The 18,550-nt window shown below is 37.5% G+C and overlaps 1 protein-coding gene across 2 annotated transcripts in view; it reads right to left on the bottom strand.

The window, feature by feature from the left end:
• LOC308417124 (cytochrome P450 2C37-like) overlaps positions 1-18,550 on the bottom strand; it is a gene marked incomplete at both ends in the record, with an annotated part of 33,969 nt that overhangs the window by 3,124 nt on the left and 12,295 nt on the right. For both annotated transcript variants that reach the window (XM_080912251.1, XM_080912250.1), the window contains 2 exons: positions 13,704-13,891; positions 15,408-15,549. In XM_080912251.1, coding sequence (XP_080768377.1) covers positions 13,704-13,891; positions 15,408-15,549 — 330 coding nt within the window. The remainder of the gene's footprint in view (positions 1-13,703; positions 13,892-15,407; positions 15,550-18,550) is intronic.

Here is an 18,550-nt window from a genome sequence, read left to right on the forward strand (position 1 = left end):
AGCACAGAGGGGTCTTGATCAGCAGAATAATGCTGCAGGTCTATAGATAAAGGCTTTTTCCAGGCTCTTCAAAATCTTTTTTTTTTAAGAACACAAAGAATACAATTTATTAATTTATGCCATGAATATGCATGAAAGATATAATGTCAACAATAGTAGCAATCAACTTTTTTTTTTTGCTTAAAATTATACATTTTGTCAGTACTGTTTTTTCAGACATTAAAATAAATTTTACATAAAACCATGTGAATATATTTTTTAGTCAGTACTTGATTTTTTCCAAGGGCTTGACAGTATGCATTGAAAACGTACTAGTTGCAATAAGCGTAAAGTACATGCAAAACAAAACGCAACATGGAAATAGTCAAAGTCTTCTTGTTTTGTGAATATATGTATATTTTTTGTTTTCTTTATTTCTTGGACTTCATACAGTCTGTGAGTTGTTTCTGGGGAAGTGCAAGCCTCTGGGGTTAGCATCACACTATCAGTGACTGCATATTATGTCTGTTCTTTTGTGACTGGGTTATCTCACTCAGGATGATCTTCTCTAGATGCAGCCATTTTCTTAAGAATTTGGTTAAGTCATTGTTTCTGGTGGCTGAGTAGTATTCCATTGTGTATATGTACCACAATTTTTGTATCCATTCGTCTTCTGAAGGACATCTGGGTTCCTTTCAGCTTCTGGCTATTATAAATAGAGCCGCTATGAACATTGTGGTGCATATATCTTTGTTGTGTATTAAAGTGTCTCTGGGGTATATGCCCAGAAGTGGAATAGCTGGGTCTTCAGGTAGTACTATATCCAATTTTCTGAGGTATCGCCAGACAGATTTTCAGAGTGGCTGTATTAGCTTGCAACCCCACCAACAGTGGAGAAGTGTTCCTCTTTCTCCGCAGCCTCGCCAGCATCTGCTGTCATCTGAGTTTTGGATCTTGGCCAATCTGACTGGTGTGAGGTGGAATCTCAGGGTTGTTTTGATTTGCATTTCCCTGATGGCTAAGGATGTGGAGCACTTCCTCAGATATTTTTCGGCCATTCGGTGTTCCTCAACTGAAAATGATTTGTTTAGCTCTGTACCCCATTTTTTAATAGGGTTATTTGATTCTCTGGTGTCTAGCTTTTTGAGTTCCTTGTACACCTTGGATATTAGGCCTCTATCTGATGTGGAGTTGGTAAAGATCTTTTCCCATTCTGTTGGTTGCCGTTTTGTTTTCTTGACGATGTCCTTAGCCTTACAGAAACTTTGCAATCTCATCAAGTCCCATTTGTTAATCTTTGACCTTAGAGCTTGAGCCATTGGTATTTTGTTCAGGAAATTTTCTCCTGTGCCTATGTGTTCTAAGGTTTTCCCTACTTTCTCATCTAATAGTTCCAGTGTATCTGGTTTAATGTAAAGATTTTTAATCCACTTACACTTGAGCTTTGTACAAGGAGATAAGAACGGGTCTATTTTCATTCTTTTGCATGTTGAGTGCCAGTTGGACCAGCACCATTTGTTGAATAGGCTGTTTTTTTTCCATTGAATGTTTACTGCTCCTTTGTCAAAAATCAGGTGACCATATACATGAGGGCTCATTTCTGGATCTTCTATTCTATTCCATTGATCCACTTGCCTATTTCTGTACCAGTAGCATGCAGTTTTCAGCACAATTGCCTTGTAATATAGCTTGAGGTCAGGGATAGTGATTCCCGCAGATGTTTTTTTGTTGTTGAGGATGGATTTTGCTATTCTAGGTCTTTTGTTATTCCATATAAAATTGCACATTGATCTTTCCAATTCCATGAAGAACTGGGTTGGAATTTTGATGGGGATTGCATTGAATCTGTAGATTGCTTTTGGTAGGATGGCCATTTTTAAGATGTTGATTTTTCCAATCCATGAGCATGGGAGATCTTTCCATTTTCTGAGATCCTCCTCAATTTCTTTCTTTAGAGGTTTGTAGTTCTTGTCATAAAGGTCCTTCACTTCCTTAGTTAGAGTCACACCAAGGTATTTCATAGTTTTTGTAACTATTGTGAAGGGTACCTTTTCCCTAATTTCTTTCTCCACATGTTTGTCCTTTGAGTATAGGAAGGCTACTGATTTGTTTGAGTTAATTTTGTACCCAGCCACTTTGCTGAACTTGTTTATCAGCTGTAGGAGTTCTCTGGTGGAATTTTTGGGGTCACTCAAGTACACTATCATGTCATCGGCAAAGAGTGATGTTTTTATCTCTTCCTTTCCGATTTGTATCCCCTTGATCTCCTTTTGCTGTCTAATTGCTCCAGCCAGGACTTCCAGTACTATGTTGAATATGTAGGGAGAGAGTGGGCAGCCTTGTCGAGTCCCTGATTTTAGTGGGATTGCTTCAAGTTTCTCGCCATTAAGTTTGATGTTGGCTGTTGGTTTGCTGTATATTGCTTTTATTATGTTTAAATATGGGCCTTGGATTCCTGTTCTTTCCAGGACTTTTAACATGAAGAGGTGTTGGATTTTGTCGAATGCTTTCTCAGTGTCTAGTGAGATGACCATGTGATTTTGGTCTTTAAGTTTGTATATATGGTGGATTACATTGATGGATTTCCTTATGTTAAACCATACCTGCATTACAGGGATGAAGCCTACTTGGTCATGATGAATGATGGTTTTGATGTGTTCTTGGATTCGGTTTGCAAGGATTTTGTTGAGTATTTTTGCATCAATGTTCATAAGTGAGATTGGTCTGAAGTTCTCTTTCCTTGTAGGGTCTTTGTGTGGCTTAGGTACGAGGGTTATTGTAGCCTCAAAAAATGAGTTGGGTAATATTCCATCTGATTCTATCTTTTGGAATAGTTTGGCGAATATTGGTGTTATATCCCCAATAAATGTCTGATAAAATTCTGCACAGAACCCGTCTGGACCTGGGCTTTTTTTGGTTGGGAGACTTCTGATGCCTTCTTTTATTTCTTTAGGTGTTATAGGGTTATTTAGATGGTTTACTTGGTCCTGCTTAAACTTTGGGACCTTGTATCTGTCTAGGAATTCATCCATTCGCTCCATATTTTCCAATTATGTGGAGTATAAGTTTTTGTAGTAGGATCTGATGATTTCTTGAATTTCCTTAGTTTCAGTTGTTATGTCACCACTTTCCTTTCTGATTTTGTTAATTTGGATACTCTCTCTTTGCCCTTTAGTTAGTCTGGTTAGGGGTTTATCAATCTTGTTGATTTTCTCAAAGAACCAACTCTTTGTTTTGTTGATTTTTTCAATGGTTCTTTTTGTTTCTATTTGGTCTATTTCTGCCCTAATTTTGATTATTTCTTGCTGTCTACTCTTTTTGGGTATATCTGCTTCCTTTTGTTCTAGGGCTTTTAGCTGTGCTGTCAGGTTGCTGATGTGAGCTCTGTCCAGTTTCTTCTTGGAAGCACTTAGGGCAATGAGTTTTCCTCTCAATACTGCTTTCATTGCATTCCATAGGTTTGGGTATGTTGTGTTTTCGTTTTCGTTGAATTCTAGAAAATCCTTAATTTCTTTCTTTATTTCTTCTTTGACCCTGCTATCCTTTAACAGAGTGTTGTTTAGTTTCCATGTGTATGTGGGCATTTTGTTGTCTTTGTTGTTGTTAAAGACCAGCCGTAGACCATGGTGATCTGAGAGGATGCATGGGAGTATTTCAATCTTCTTATATCGATGAAGGCTCGTTCTGTGTCCAATTATGTGGTCAATTTTTGAGAAGGTGCCATGGGGTGGTGAGAAGAAGGTGTATTCTTTTACTTTAGGATAGTATGTTCTGTATATATCTATTAATTCTAGTTGGTTCAAAGTCTCTGCTAGTTTTGCAGTGTCCTTGTTCAGTTTCTGTTTCCCTGATCTGTCCATTGGTGAGAGTGGGGTATTAAAGTCTCCCACTATTATTGTGTGGGGTGAAATGTATTTTTTGTGCTTTAGTAGCGTTTCTTTTATGAATTTGGGTGATTTTTTATTTGGAGCATATTTGTTGAGGATTGAGAGTTCCTCCTGACAGATTTCCCCGGTAATGAGTAAAAAGTGTCCTTCTTTATCTTTTTTGATAACTTTTGGTTGGAAATTTACTTTATTCGATATTAGAATAGCCACTCCAGCTTGCTTCTTGGAGCTGTTTGCTTGGAAGTTTTTTTCCCACCCTTTTACTCTGAGATAGTGTCTGTTTCTGTCTCTGAGATGAGTTTCCTGTATGCAGCAAAAGGCTGGATTCTGTTTATGTATCCAGTCTGATAGTCTATGTCTCTTTATTGGGGCGTTGAGACCATTTATGTTAATAGATATCAAGGAATAATTGTTTTTGTTTCCTGCCATTTTTGCTTTTTTGGTTTGAGTTGTGTCTGTGTCTTTTTCTTCTTTTAGTTTTCTTGTTTAGGAGTTTTCTTGTTTTTACTAGGCTGTATTTTCCCTCCTTGTATTGGGTTTTCCACCTATAATTCGTTGTAGTGCTGGGTTTGTGGTCAGATATTGTGTGAATTTTGATTTGTCTTGAAATATCTTTGTCTCTCCATCGAAGGTGATTGATAGTTTTCCTGGGTATAGCAGCTTGGGCTGGCACTTGTGCTCTCTTAAGGAGTGCATGATGTCTGTCCAGGCTCTTCTAGCTTTCATAGTCTCTGTTGAGAAATCGGGTGTGAGTCTGATTGGTCTGCCTTTATATGTTACCTGACCTTTTTCCCTTACTGCTTTTAGTATTCTTTCTTTACTTTGGGCACTTGATGTTTTTACTATTATGTGTCGGGAGGTATTTCTTTTCTGGTCCAACCTATTTGGAGTTCTGAAGGCTTCTTTTATGCTCATGGTCATCTCATTCTTGAGGGTAGGGAAGTTTTCTTCTATGATTTTGTTGAAGTTATTTACTGTGCCTCTTAGTTGATCCTCTTCTCCTTCTTCTATTCCTATTATCCTTAGGTTCGGTCTTCTCATTGTGTCTTGTATTTCCTGGACATTTTGGGTTAGGAGCTTTTTGTTTTTTGCATCTTCTCTGGCTGTTTTGTCTATGTTTGCAATGTTGTCTTCTGCCCCCGAGATTCTCTCCTCGATCTCTTGTAATCTGTTGGAAATGCTTGCTTCTGTGACTCCTGATTTCTTTTTTTGGTGTTCTGACTCTAGGGTTATCTCTTTTAGCGCTTTCTTTATTGTGTCAATTTCTGTTTTAATTTCCCTCTTCCATTCCTTTATTTCTTTGGTTCTGTTTTCGTCTCATTCTTTGAGTTCTTTGAGTGTTTTTCTTGTTTCTTCTTTAAAAGCTTGTGAATCTTTTTGCTTTTCCTCCCTTTCTTGTTTAAGTAACTCTATCAGCGTCTTGAGGCATGATTTCAGGTCTGTGTCTTCTTTCTCTGGATTGTTTGGAATTCCGATGTTTGCTACTATGGGAGAGCTGGGTTCTGGTGTTGCTAGATTGTCTTGGTTTCCTTGGGATATACTCTTTCTCTTTCCTCTTGCCATTTTGTTGTCAGTGATATATGTTCTTGCCTTTCCCTTGTATCTGGTCTGTGTCCCTGGTACACTTTCCGTGTGCACTCCGCAGAGATCTCTCTACTCCCCGGCAGCCCAGGTTCCGGGTGGCAGCTGGGCCAGGCTCCGCTCTGCGTACTGAAGTCGCCTTCGGGTGGGAACAGACGTTCCTAAGATCTGTTCCTGGTCACAGATGCTCAGCCTCTCCGAGCTACCTTTCTGGCTGGCAGGTGGGCCAGGCTCTGCTCTGTGTCCTGAAGTCATCTCCGGGTGGGAACAGAAGTTCCTAAGATCTGTTCCCGGTCACTGGATCGGCGAGGACAGGGCAGGTCAGGGCAGGGGGTGCCCTTTCCGTGTGCACTCTGCAGAGATCCCTCTGCTCTCCCGCAGCCTAGGTCTCCCACTCACCAGTTGCTCAGCTTGTTTGAGCCGCCTTTCTGGCTGGCTGTTGGGCCAGGCTCTGCTCTGTGTCCTGAAGTTGTCTCCGGGTGGGAACAGAAGTTCCTAAGATCTGTTCCCGGTCACTGGATCGGGGAGGACAGGGCAGGTCAGGGCAAGGCGTGCCCTTTCCGTGTGCACTTCGCAGAGATCCCTCTGCTCCCCCGCAGCCTAGGTCTCCCACTCACCGGTTGCTCAGCCTGTACGAGCCGGCTCTTCAAAATCTTAATGGTCCTGATAAAAGGGACAGTGTATGTTTAACCATATAGTGTATTAGTTGTTCATGGTGAAAAATGGATGTATGACCCATTTCTCAGGGTATGACCTTAAATTAAATACCTTTTGCAGGGAGAAAAGTCTGGTAGAGGTAGCTTATTGACTAAGCCTCCAGGGCCTATAGGTACCTTGTTATCAGTTAGCATGGAGATCTCTGTTTTGGGCCTATGTGACCACAGGGAAAGATTCTTTTATGTGCGGAGCATAGCACCTGTTTCAGGCCAGGAGTCTGGCAGGAAATGAGGATTTGCCTAAGTCTCAGGTGTGTGCCCACCAAGTCTTTGGGTCTCAACTTGCTTTATCCACTAAGCTTCCTGGCTTGGTTTTGTTTACCACAATCTACTAAATAAACACATTCAAAAGAAAAACAGTTACAAGATCATCTCTTTAGAGACTGAAAAAGCCTTCAACAGAATCCAATGACCATGTTAGGGATATTGGAAAGATCAGAAATTCAATATACATACCTAAACCTAATAAAGGCAATATACAGCAAACCAATAGTCAACTGTAGCAATCCCACTAAAACCAAGGCCAAGACAAGGTTGCCTGCTCTCTCCCTACCTATTCAATATAGTACTTGAAATTTTACTTAGAGCAACAAACAACAAAAGGAGATAAGAAGGATACAAATTGGAAAAAAAGAACCAAGATATTGCTATTTACAGATGATATGATGGTATACACAAGTGACTCCCAGTTCTAACAGAGAACTCCTACAGGTGTTAAACAACTTAAGCAAAGTGTGTGCATATAAAATTAACTCCGAAAAATGAGTGACCTTCCTTTATACAAATGATAATTGGTTTGAGAAAAAAATTAGAGAAACAATACCCTTAATAATAGCCACAAATAATACAAAATATCTTGGTGTAACTCTAACCAAACAAATGAAAGACCTCTAAGACAAGAACTTCAAGTCACTGAAGAACGAAATCAAAGGACACTTGAGAAGGGGTAAACATTTTCCATGCTCATGGATTGGTAGGATTAGCATAGTGAAAAATGGATATATTACCAAAAGCAATCTACAGATTTAATGTAGTTCCCATCAAAATTCCAATACAATTTTGTGTTGAAACATTGAAAGAGCAATTCTTAACTTCATATAAAAAAACTATCCAGGATAGTCAAAACAATTCTGAACAATAAAAGAACCTCTGAAGGAATCACCATTCCTGACTTCAAGTTGTACTACAGGACAATGATGATAAAAACTACATGACGCTGGTACAGAAACAGACAGGTTGATCAATAGAGTAGAATAGAAAATCCAGAGGAAGAAGGGGTTAATATAAAATGGAAAAGTGATATTTCAACACAAAGAACAGGTAAGAATCAAGGTGGAATCTGAGGTCAATCTCAGTGATGTGGCTAAAATGCAATTACTGACATTTAACATCACAACTCTGGAATCAATTACAAACACTGCCAATTCTATGGTTTGGGCATTTTCAGTTCATCATGTGGTCTTCATGAGTCACATAGATTATGGTTTCAAATGGAATACTGTGCTTTGTGTGGTTAGTAATGAAAAGATTACTTAAGCATAGTATACAAAATTTAGAAGAACAAATATAATTTATTTTTGCTCTTTTGCTTCATTCATATATACAAATATAATATTGTGATAGATAGAGAAGTATACTCTCTTATAAGAAATCTACATATTTGTATAAATACTATCAATCACCATCGATGGAGAGACAAAGATATTTCAAGACAAATCAAAATTCACACAATATCTGACCACAAACCCAGCACTACAACGAATTATAGGTGGAAAACCCAATACAATGAGGGAAAATACAGCCTAGTAAAAACAAGAAAACTCCTAAACAAGAAAACTAAAAGAAGAAAAAACAGACACAACTCAACCCAAAAAAGCAATAATAGCAGGAAACAGAAACAACTATTCCTTGATATCTATTAACATAAATGGTCTCAACTCCCCAATAAAGAGAAATAGACTATCAGACTGGATACATAAACAAAATCCAGCCTTTTGCTGCAAACAGGAAATTCATCTCAGAGACAGAGACAGACACTATCTCAGAGTAAAAGGGTGGGAAAAAAACTTCCAAGCAAACAGCTCCAAGAAGCAAGCTGGAGTGGCTATTCTAATATCGAATAAAGTAAATTTCCAACCAAAAGTTATCAAAAAAGATAAAGAAGGACACTTTTTACTCATTACCGGGGAAATCTGACAGGAGGAACTCTCAATCCTTAACATATATGCTCCAAATAAAAAATCACCCACATTCATAAAATAAACCCTACTAAAGCTCAAAAAATACATTTCACCCCACACAATAATAGTGGGAGACTTTAATACCCCACTCTCACCAATGGACAGATCAGGGAAACAGAAACTGAACAAGGACACTGCAAAACTAGCAGAGACTTTGAACCAACTAGAATTAATAGATATATACAGAACATACTATCCCAAAGTAAAAGAATACACCTTCTTCTCACCACCCCATTGCACCTTCTTGAAAATTGACCACATAATTGGACACAGAACAAGCCTCCATCGATATAAGAAGATTGAAATACTCCCATGCATCCTCTCAGATCACCATGGTCTAAGGCTGGTCTTTAACAACAACAAAGACAACAAAATGACCACATACACATGGAAACTAAACAACGCTCTGTTAAAGGATAGCAGGGTCAAAGAAGAAATAAAGAAAGAAATTAAGGATTTTCTAGAATTCAACGAAAACGAAAACACAACATACCCAAACCTATGGAATGCAATGAAAGCAGTATTGAGAGGAAAACTCATAGCCCTAAGTGCTTCCAAAAAGAAGCTGGAGAGAGCTCACATCAGAAACCTGACAGCACAGCTAAAGCCCTAGAACAAAAGAAAGCAGATATACCCAAAAAGAGTAGACAGCAAGAAATAATCTAAATTAGGGCAGAAATAGACCAAATAGAAACAAAAAGAACCATTGAAAATATCAACAAAACAAAGAGTTGGTTCTTTGAGAAAATCAACAAGATTGATAAACCCCTAGCCAGACTAACCAGAGGGCAAAGAGAGAGTATCCAAATTAACAAAATCAGAAAGGAAAGTGGTGACATAACAACTGAAACTGAGAAATTTCAAGAAATAATCAGATCCTACTACAAAAACTTATACTCCACAAAATTGGAAAATCTGGATCAAATGGATGTTTTCCTAGACAGATACAAGGTCCCAAAGTTAAACCAGGACCAAGTAAACCATCTAAATAACCCTATAACACCCAAAGAAATAGAAGAAGTCATCAAAAGCCTCCTAACCAAGAAAAGCTTAGGACCAGACAAGTTCAGTGCAGAATTTTATCAGACATTTATTGGGGATATAACACCAATACTCGCCAAACTATTCCAAAAGATAGAATCAGATGGAATATTACCCAACTCATTTTTTGAGGCTACAATAACCCTCGTACCTAAACCACACAAAGACCTTACAAGGAAAGAGAACTTCAGACCAATCTCACTTATGAACATTGATGCAAAAATACTCAACAAAATCCTTGCAAACCGAATCCAAGAACACATCAAAACGATCATTCATCATGACTAAGTAGGCTTCATCCCTGGGATGCATGGATTGTTTAATATAAGAAAATCCATCAACGTAATCCACCATATAAACAAACTCAAAGACCAAAATCACATGGTCATCTCACTAGACGCTGAGAAAGCATTCGACAAAATTCAACACTTCTTCATGTTAAAAGTCCTGGAAAGAACAGGAATCCAAGGCCCATACTTAAACATAATAAAAGCAATATACAGCAAACCAACAGCCAACATCAAAGTTAATGGTGAGAAACTTGAAGCAATCCCACTAAAATCAGGGACTCGACAAGGCTGCCCACTCTCTCCCTACCTATTCAACATAGCACTGGAAGTCCTGGCTGGAGCAATTAGACAGTAAAAGGAGATCAAGGGGATACAAATCGGAAAGGAAGAGATAAAAACATCACTCTTTGCCGATGACAGGATAGTGTACTTGAGTGACCCCAAAAATTCCACCAGAGAACTCCTACAGCTGATAAACAAGTAGAGCAAAGTGGCTGGATACAAAATTATCTCAAACAAATCAGTAGCCTTCCTGTACTCAAAGGAGAAACATGTGGAGAAAGAAATTAGGGAAAACGTACCCTTCACAATCGTTACAAAATCTATGAAATACCTTGGTGTGACTCTAACTAAGGAAGTGAAGGACCTGTATGACAAGAACTTCAAACCTCTAAAGAAAGAAATTGAGGAGAATCTCAGAAAATGCAAAGATCTCCCATGCTCATGGATTGGAAAAATCAACATCTTAAAAATGGCCATCCTACCAAAGCAATCTACAGATTCAATGCAATCCCCATCAAAATTCCAACCCAGTTCTTCATGGAATTGGAAAGATCAATGTGCAATTTCATATGGAATAACAAAAGACCTGGTATAGCAAAATCCATCCTCAACAACAAAAAAACATCTGCGGGAATCACTATCCCTGACCTCAAGCTATATTACAAGGCAATTGTGCTGAAAACTGCATGGTACTGGTACAGAAATAGGCATGTGGATCAATGGAATAGAATAGAAGATCCAGAAATGAGCCCTCATGTATATGGTCACCTGATTTTTGACAAAGGAGCAGTAAACATTCAATGGAAAAAGGACAGCCTATTCAACAAATGGTGCTGGTCCAACTGGCACTCAGCATGCAAAAGAATGAAAATAGACCCTTTCTTATCTCCTTGTGCAAAGCTCAAGTGTAAGTGGATCAAAGATCTCCACATTAAACCAGATACACTGAAACTATTAGATGAGAAAGTAGGGAAAACCTTAGAACACATAGGCACAGGAGAAAATTTCCTGAACAAAACACCAATGGCTCAAGCTCTAAGGTCAAAGATTAACAAATGGGACTTAATGAGATTGCAAAGTTTCTGTAAGGCTAAGGACATCATCAAGAAAAGAAAACGGCAACCAACAGAATGGGAAAAGATCTTTACCAACACCACATCAGATAGAGGCCTAATATCCAAGGTGTACAAGGAACTCAAAAAGCTAGACACCAGAGAATCAAATAACCCTATTAAAAAATGGGGTACAGAGCTAAACAAAACGTTTTCAGTTGAGGAACACCGAATGGCCGAGAAACATCTGAGGAAGTGCTCCACATCCTTAGCCATCAGGGAAATGCAAATCAAAACAACCCTGAGATTCCACCTCACACCAGTCAGATTGGCCAAGATCCAAAACTCAGATGACAGCAGATGCTGGCGAGGCTGCGGAGAAAGAGGAACACTTCTCCACTCTTGGTGGGGTTGCAAGCTAATACAACCACTCTGGAAATCTGTCTGGCGATACCTCAGAAAATTGGATATAGTACTACCTGAAGACCCAGCTATTCCACTTCTGGGCATATACCCCAGAGACACTTTAATACACAACAAAGATATAAGCACCACAATGTTCATAGCGGCTCTATTTATAATAGCCAAAAGCTGGAAGGAAACCAGATGTCCTTCAGAAGATGAATGGATACAAAAATTGTGGTACATATACACAATGGAATACTACTCAGCCACCAGAAACAGTGACTTAACCAAATTCTTAAGAAAATGGCTGCATCTAGAGAATATCATCCTGAGTGAGATAACCCAGTTACAAAAGAACAGACATAATATGCAGTCACTGATAGTGGGATGCTAACCCCAGAGGCTTGCACTTACCCAGGAACAACTCACAGACTGTATGAAGTCCAAGAAATAAAGAAACAAAACAAAAAAAAATTTTTACAAAACAAGAAAACTTTAACTATTTCCATGTTACATTTTGTTTTACATGTACTTTAGCTCATTGTAACTATTAAGTTTTCAAGGCTTTCAACCAAACCTTGAAAAAAATCAAGTACTGACTAAAAAATATATTCATATAGTTTTATATAAAAATTATGTTAAAATCTGAAAAAAAGTACTGACAAAAATGTATAATTTTAAACAAAAAATGTTTAAAATCTGTACATTTATCTTTGTTTTCTAAAATAAAGTTGTTTAAAAAAAAAGAAGAGAAAGTAGGGAAAACCTTAGAACACATAGGCACAGGAGAAAATTTTCTGAACAAGACATCAATGGCTCAAGATCTAAGGTCAAAGATTAACAAATGGGACTTAATGAGGTTGCAAAGTTTCTGTAAGGCTAAGAACATTGTCAAGAAAACAAAACAGCAGCCAACAGAATGGGAAAAGATCTTTACCAACTCCACATCAGATAGAGGCCCAATATCCAAGATATACAAAGAACTCAAAAAGCTAGACACCAGAGAATAAAACAACCCTATTAAAAATGGGGTACAGAGCTAAACAAAACCTTCTCAATTGAGGAATATGGAATGGCTGAGAAACATCTAAGGATGTACTCGACTTCCTTAGCCATCAGGGAAATGCAAATCAAAACAACCCTGAGATTTCACCTCACACCAGTCAGATTGGCCAAGATCCAAAACTCAGATGACAGCAGATGCTGGCAAGGTTGTGGAGAAAGAGGAACACTTCTCCACTGTTGGTGGGGTTGTAAACTGATACAACTAAAAATCTTAAACATCAACTTTGACCACAGGCTTAATTCTTCAAGTTATACTCCTTGTTGATTAGAAATAAAACTGGTTTGTTCATTAGATTAGTTGAACCTTTTCATTAAATTATTTCTATCTTACAGTATTTATATCGATAGAAAACGGATCTGTTTTCTGAGTGGGTTATGTGAATTGAGTTTTTACTTGGGTTATTTATTTGTGTTTTTTAACTTCATTTTATTTATTATGTGTCATCATTATTGGGTTTTGACTGAGTCTAGAAATTAAAAAGCATCTCTATTAAGTGCTATCTGTAATTTATTGATAGGTACAATAATAATGTAAGCAAAGTTAAGGAAAACACCTTGAAATTCCACATACTTTTACAAATAAATAATTAGAAACTAATAGTTAATTTTGCAAGGGTAATTAAAGAAAAACAAAATAATGAAATCAACTGTTTTTACAAACTAAAAAGAAATGCAAAGGTATTAGAAAAATTATAGTAAGAGATCATTAATTATTCAGTAAAAGTGATGAAATATTTCAGTAAAAACTTAAGAAAATAAGCTATGTCACTGAGAAGAACATATTAGACAGAAAAGTAAACCAAATAAAATAAAGACATAAACTTATGGATGAATTAAAGAATACAGATATAAATTCATTCTAATTAATTGGTAATATTTTTGAAATTCTAAAGCTTTCCAGAGGAGTTTTTGGTGACATGGATAAGAGATTGGAAAATAAACATGGAAAATGTAAGCACCTTTGCTTACCAAATGATTTGGTAAGCAGGGCAAATGTGCAAGTGTCTCTACTCTCCCACTGCCTGCTGGAGACCTGCAGTCCAGAGCGTGGATCAGTGTAAGATGGATCAGCGTAAGGCACTCACAGCACTATAAGACTATGACTGGGGCCACATTGTGAATCTCAAAGCATCAAAGGCATTGTGATGCAAAAACATAAGCTTACCTTAGGGATGAAGTAGTTCCTGAATTTAATGTCAGAGGTCACTTCGTGGGGCAGACTGTTGGGGACGAGGTCAATAAATCTCTGGACCTCATGAATCACGGCGTCTGCGTAGGGCATGTGGCTCCTGTCCTGCATGCATGGGCTGCGGTTTTTGCCGACCACACGCTCAATCTCTTCCTGGACTTTAGCTAATTGGTCACAGTGAGAAGTGTTGGAAAGGGAGAGAAATAACATATTTTTTACAACAAGGCAGGATATCTAGGGCATAATGAAGGTGCCCTAAAGTGTTATTGATTAATAGAAAAATTGAAAAGACCTCTGATCAGTACAAACATGCGTGCGTGCACACACACACACCACACTTACCATACATATGGCAATGGTATTCATAGCACTTGTTTACTAAATATTTACTACCTGTATGTAAAGAATTTGCCTCTGTGTTTTTGTCTATAAATGCATATTTATAGATCTGCATTTGCATGCATTTGTTTAGGTACTGGAGTCAGGATGAAAATCTCAGATGTTCTTCAAGAGTCATTCTCCTCGTTTCTTTTCTGAGAACCTTCAGTGAATTGATTAGGCTAGACCATATCTACCCAGTGAACACCTCAGTTCTGTTGTCTTCATATCTCCAGTGTTAAGATTATAAGCATACGCCGCTATGTCAGACATTTTAAAATGGGCTCTGGGGTAGATGCTCACAGCCAACCACTGGACTGAGAACGGGGGTCCCCAATGGAGGAGTTAGAGAAAGGACTGAAGGAGCTGAAGCTATTTGAAACCCCATAGGAAGAACAACAATATCAACCAACCAGACCCTCCAGAGCTCCCAGGGACTAATCCCCAACCAAAGAGTACACATGGAGCAACCCATGTCTCCAGCCGCATATGTAGCAGAGGATGGCCTTGTTGGGCATTAGTGGAAGAAGAAAGGTGAGGCCCCTGGTCCTGCAAAGGCTTGATGCCCAGTGTATGGAAATGCTGTAGCAGGGAGGCGGGAGGGAGTGGGTGGGTAGGTGGGGGAACACCCTCAAAGAGGCAGGAAGAGGTGGAATGGAATAGGGGGATTCCGGAGGGAGAAACCAGGAAAATTTAAAATGTAAATACAGAAAATATCCAATAAAAAACTGGGGCTCTGGGAAATGTGGAATGTTTGTTACATTAATGCAAGGTTACCCAGGGCATGGAGAATGTGCCTCAGCAGTTTATAAATATACATGATCAAAAGTAAATTTAAGTATATAGAACTGCTATGATATAGATTTATGGTACTGTCCTATAAATTAGGATCATTACTCATTAGCTTATATTTATTATTTAGAGTCACGATAAAATATAATTAGTTAAATATCTTAAATATTATGTGCATGAACACATAGTTTAAAATTATTTTTCTCCAGCTATTTTCTCATTATGTGACAGTGACAAGATTCAAGTAACAACTCTTTCTGTGTTCCCAAATCCTCAATTTGGGGAATAAAGCAATATGCAACCACAGTCCAATATAGGCAGATGGTGCCTACCACCTGCCCAGGAACCCAGAACACATGGTATCTACTTTCCTCAGTCACTCTCCTAATTACAGACAGTAGAACAGAAAGTGAAATACTGAGATGTCAAATGACAACATACGGGCCGCTAGCCAACATCTCATCAGCATCTTACAGGGATGCAGTGGTTCATCACCTGTATCCGCCTCACCTGTGACATCTGGGTGCTTCATGAGGAGCAGGAGAGCATATTTCAGCGTAGTGCTTATTGTCTCTGTCCCAGCAGAAAACAGATCAGTCACGAGTATTGCAAGGTTTTCATGCGTATAGTTCAGCAGTTGATCACAGTCTTCCTAAGAATGGTTTGATACAGTAATTTTTATTTACTTATTTTGTACTGAACCCCAAACTGCAACAAGTCTACAATATTAGGCAACTTTATTTTGTGGCTCACCCAGAGTCTCTAAATGCACAATAGTGGTGGGAACTAAAAATAACAAACATTTCAGAGACTGTAGTGTAGATGTTCTAAATATCATTTTTTATATTCATATTTCTTGTCTGTCTAAAATTGCATTTCAAAGATTGTTTGCCCAGGTGTGTGTATGCTTGTGTATACAATGCTTGATAAGTCTATGGAAAATATGAAAAAGATGATTTTGTTTATTTATGTATATTTTCTCTTATTAAAATCTGTTTCAGTATGTTTATATGATAAACAAAATAACAACATTGGCAGGCATTTGATTCTAATGCTTTATGCCTAATCTACTATTTCAAGACTGGGTTACAGGAAGTCTCTTTGTACCTGAGTTCAATAGCTTTTTGATAAAGCATTTCTAAGTAGATTTCTCTTCATTTCTGAGAAAGCCTAATTTTAATTAATAACAAGTGGAAAATTACAGACCTGGTATTAGAGCTGTGGCAAACCTCTTGTGAAGAATTTGCTATTAACTTTTCAAAAGGTCGTTCATGGATTCATATTGTACTTTTACCTTCAAGTTCAAATTGTGTAAAAGACATAAGGAAACATAGCTAACAAGATCAGATTGTCACAATGAAGATGACCTGGGACTATTGCATGTGTTATCAATGGGTAACATGGGTTGTGGAATAGGAGGAGGTATGGATGAACTACCTGAACTGAGGAGATTTCTGTCCCAAAGAAAGAGGGAGAACCACTCATGACTCTCCAGGGATAACAGAGAGACTAGTAGAAATGCAGTTCATGAAGCAGAAAAGATAATGTGCTACAGAATTATCAACAAGGTTACAGCTTCAAATGTTCAGACAGGAAATTATAGATAAAACACCATTATCGTTATTTTAAAATATAAAATTGATTATATTTTCATAATCTCTAGATGTCTTCTGACACACTTAATATTGTATAACCAACACTTTTAAAATCATAGCTTTCTCTGAAATCATATCTGCCATACAAAACCCTCATCTCTCTTTGTAATGAAGCTCCAAGTCACTTTTTAACCATACATATAGTATTGCTTGCATCAAAATTAACTTCCAACCCTATAAAGTTTTAAACTAAAACACTAATAATTTTATGTTCATATATTGAAATGGTAATTTTATTTCCATATGTTGGTATTCATTTGGATATAAAATGGTTCAGTTGTGGAAGTTATATCTTAATAGTAACCAACCAGTGTCTATTTGGATTTAAGGATTGCTCAACAACAGGGGAGTGTCATGCTGTTACTGGGAACCTAGCCCACCACTTTAATGAGGTAAGACTTCTTAAACTGATAAAATTCTTATCTGTGTTATAAATAATTTTCCTCATACCATTAGACTAGCACAGCTTCACATCTTATCAATAAAGCTTCTCTGTGAGGCAAATGGAGAATCTCCTAGTTAAATTGCACAGAAGAACTGACTACAGCTTTCCTTCCCCCAAATCATTACATTTAAAACTCAGGCCATATGTTGGAAAAAGGAAAAGAAAGATTGTAAGAGCCAGGGGAGTAGGATATCTGCTGCAAGATGGCTTTTTCTAGATAAGAGAGAGAAAAACTGGCCATAAAAATCTCACAAATGTTGTTGCTTTAAAGGGTCTGAGCAATGATAACATCAGTGGAGATGATGATGCTGATGAGAAAGATGACATGGGAATTCAGCCCTAAATGAAGAGATCCAGGCAGTTTAAAACTGCAGAGATGGGGAGATTTAGCCTTTCTCAGAGGTGAACACCCTAAACGTTATCCCATATTAAGTGGTCAGTCTTAAAATATATACATAAAATCAGCACTAAATAAACTCAGCTGTTTGCACTTATATATCTAACAACACACACACACACACACACACACACACACACACACACACACACACACACACCATGATAATTAAAAAATGAGACCATTGATATCAAAGGGCATAAGGGGCAATGAAGATATTGGTAGATAGAAAGAGTGAGAGGAAGCAATATAGTTATATTTGTTTAAATAAAATATTTAAAAAATTGATTCTGATTGTTTTAGCAAATTGACCAGGAACAAAAAGAGATAGAACAAATAGATTAATCTATACAAATCAATGATAAATTAAAAAAATAAATATAAACTGAAATTAAAGGAGCAGTTGAATAAAGTGTAATGACCCAATGGTGAGATTATGGGCATAGAAGGATGATACTACAGCTAAACAGAAAATGATCTCTAGAATAGCTTAGAAGAAATCTAGAGAAGGAGATGTCAATCTCAGTAGAAGAGGTCTACAGAATTTGAAATACATAGGATCAGAAAAATTACACTCATGATATATTACAATTAAACCACTAAAATAAGAGAGTAGAAAAAGGTCATTAAAATCTGCAACAAAAATCTAATCACTCCTAAAGGCAGCTACATTCAATTTCACAAAGGAAATATCATATCTAAAACCATGTATTAACCCCATCACAAGTGATAGTGAGTGACACTACTACCCACTGTACAGACAGATCATCTGTACAACAACCAAACAAAAAACAGTAGAGTTGAACAACATTTAAGATCAATTTGTCCTATTGAACATCAAAGGAATATTTCAACAAAGCACTGAGAAATCAACATTCTTCTCAGCAACCCGTACTGCTGAGCAGAGTGTTGACAATTCAATTTTCAACAAATTAGGTAAACTGAAATAAAACTCTGAATGCTCTAAGGGCACAGTGAAATAAAGCTAATTACTAACAGCAAGGAAAAGAATACACATTCATAAATAATCAAACAGCATCTTACCACACAGAATGGCAATTCTGTCAGTGAAGCAACCAAAAAGGAAATGAATAGATTTCAAGGTTTTGGGCTGTAGAGTCACTTTTGCAGTTAAAAGTACTTTTTCTCTTAAAAA

This window comes from Micromys minutus, assembly GCF_963924665.1.
Source record: "Micromys minutus genome assembly, chromosome: 2".
Lineage (NCBI taxonomy): Eukaryota > Metazoa > Chordata > Mammalia > Rodentia > Muridae > Micromys > Micromys minutus.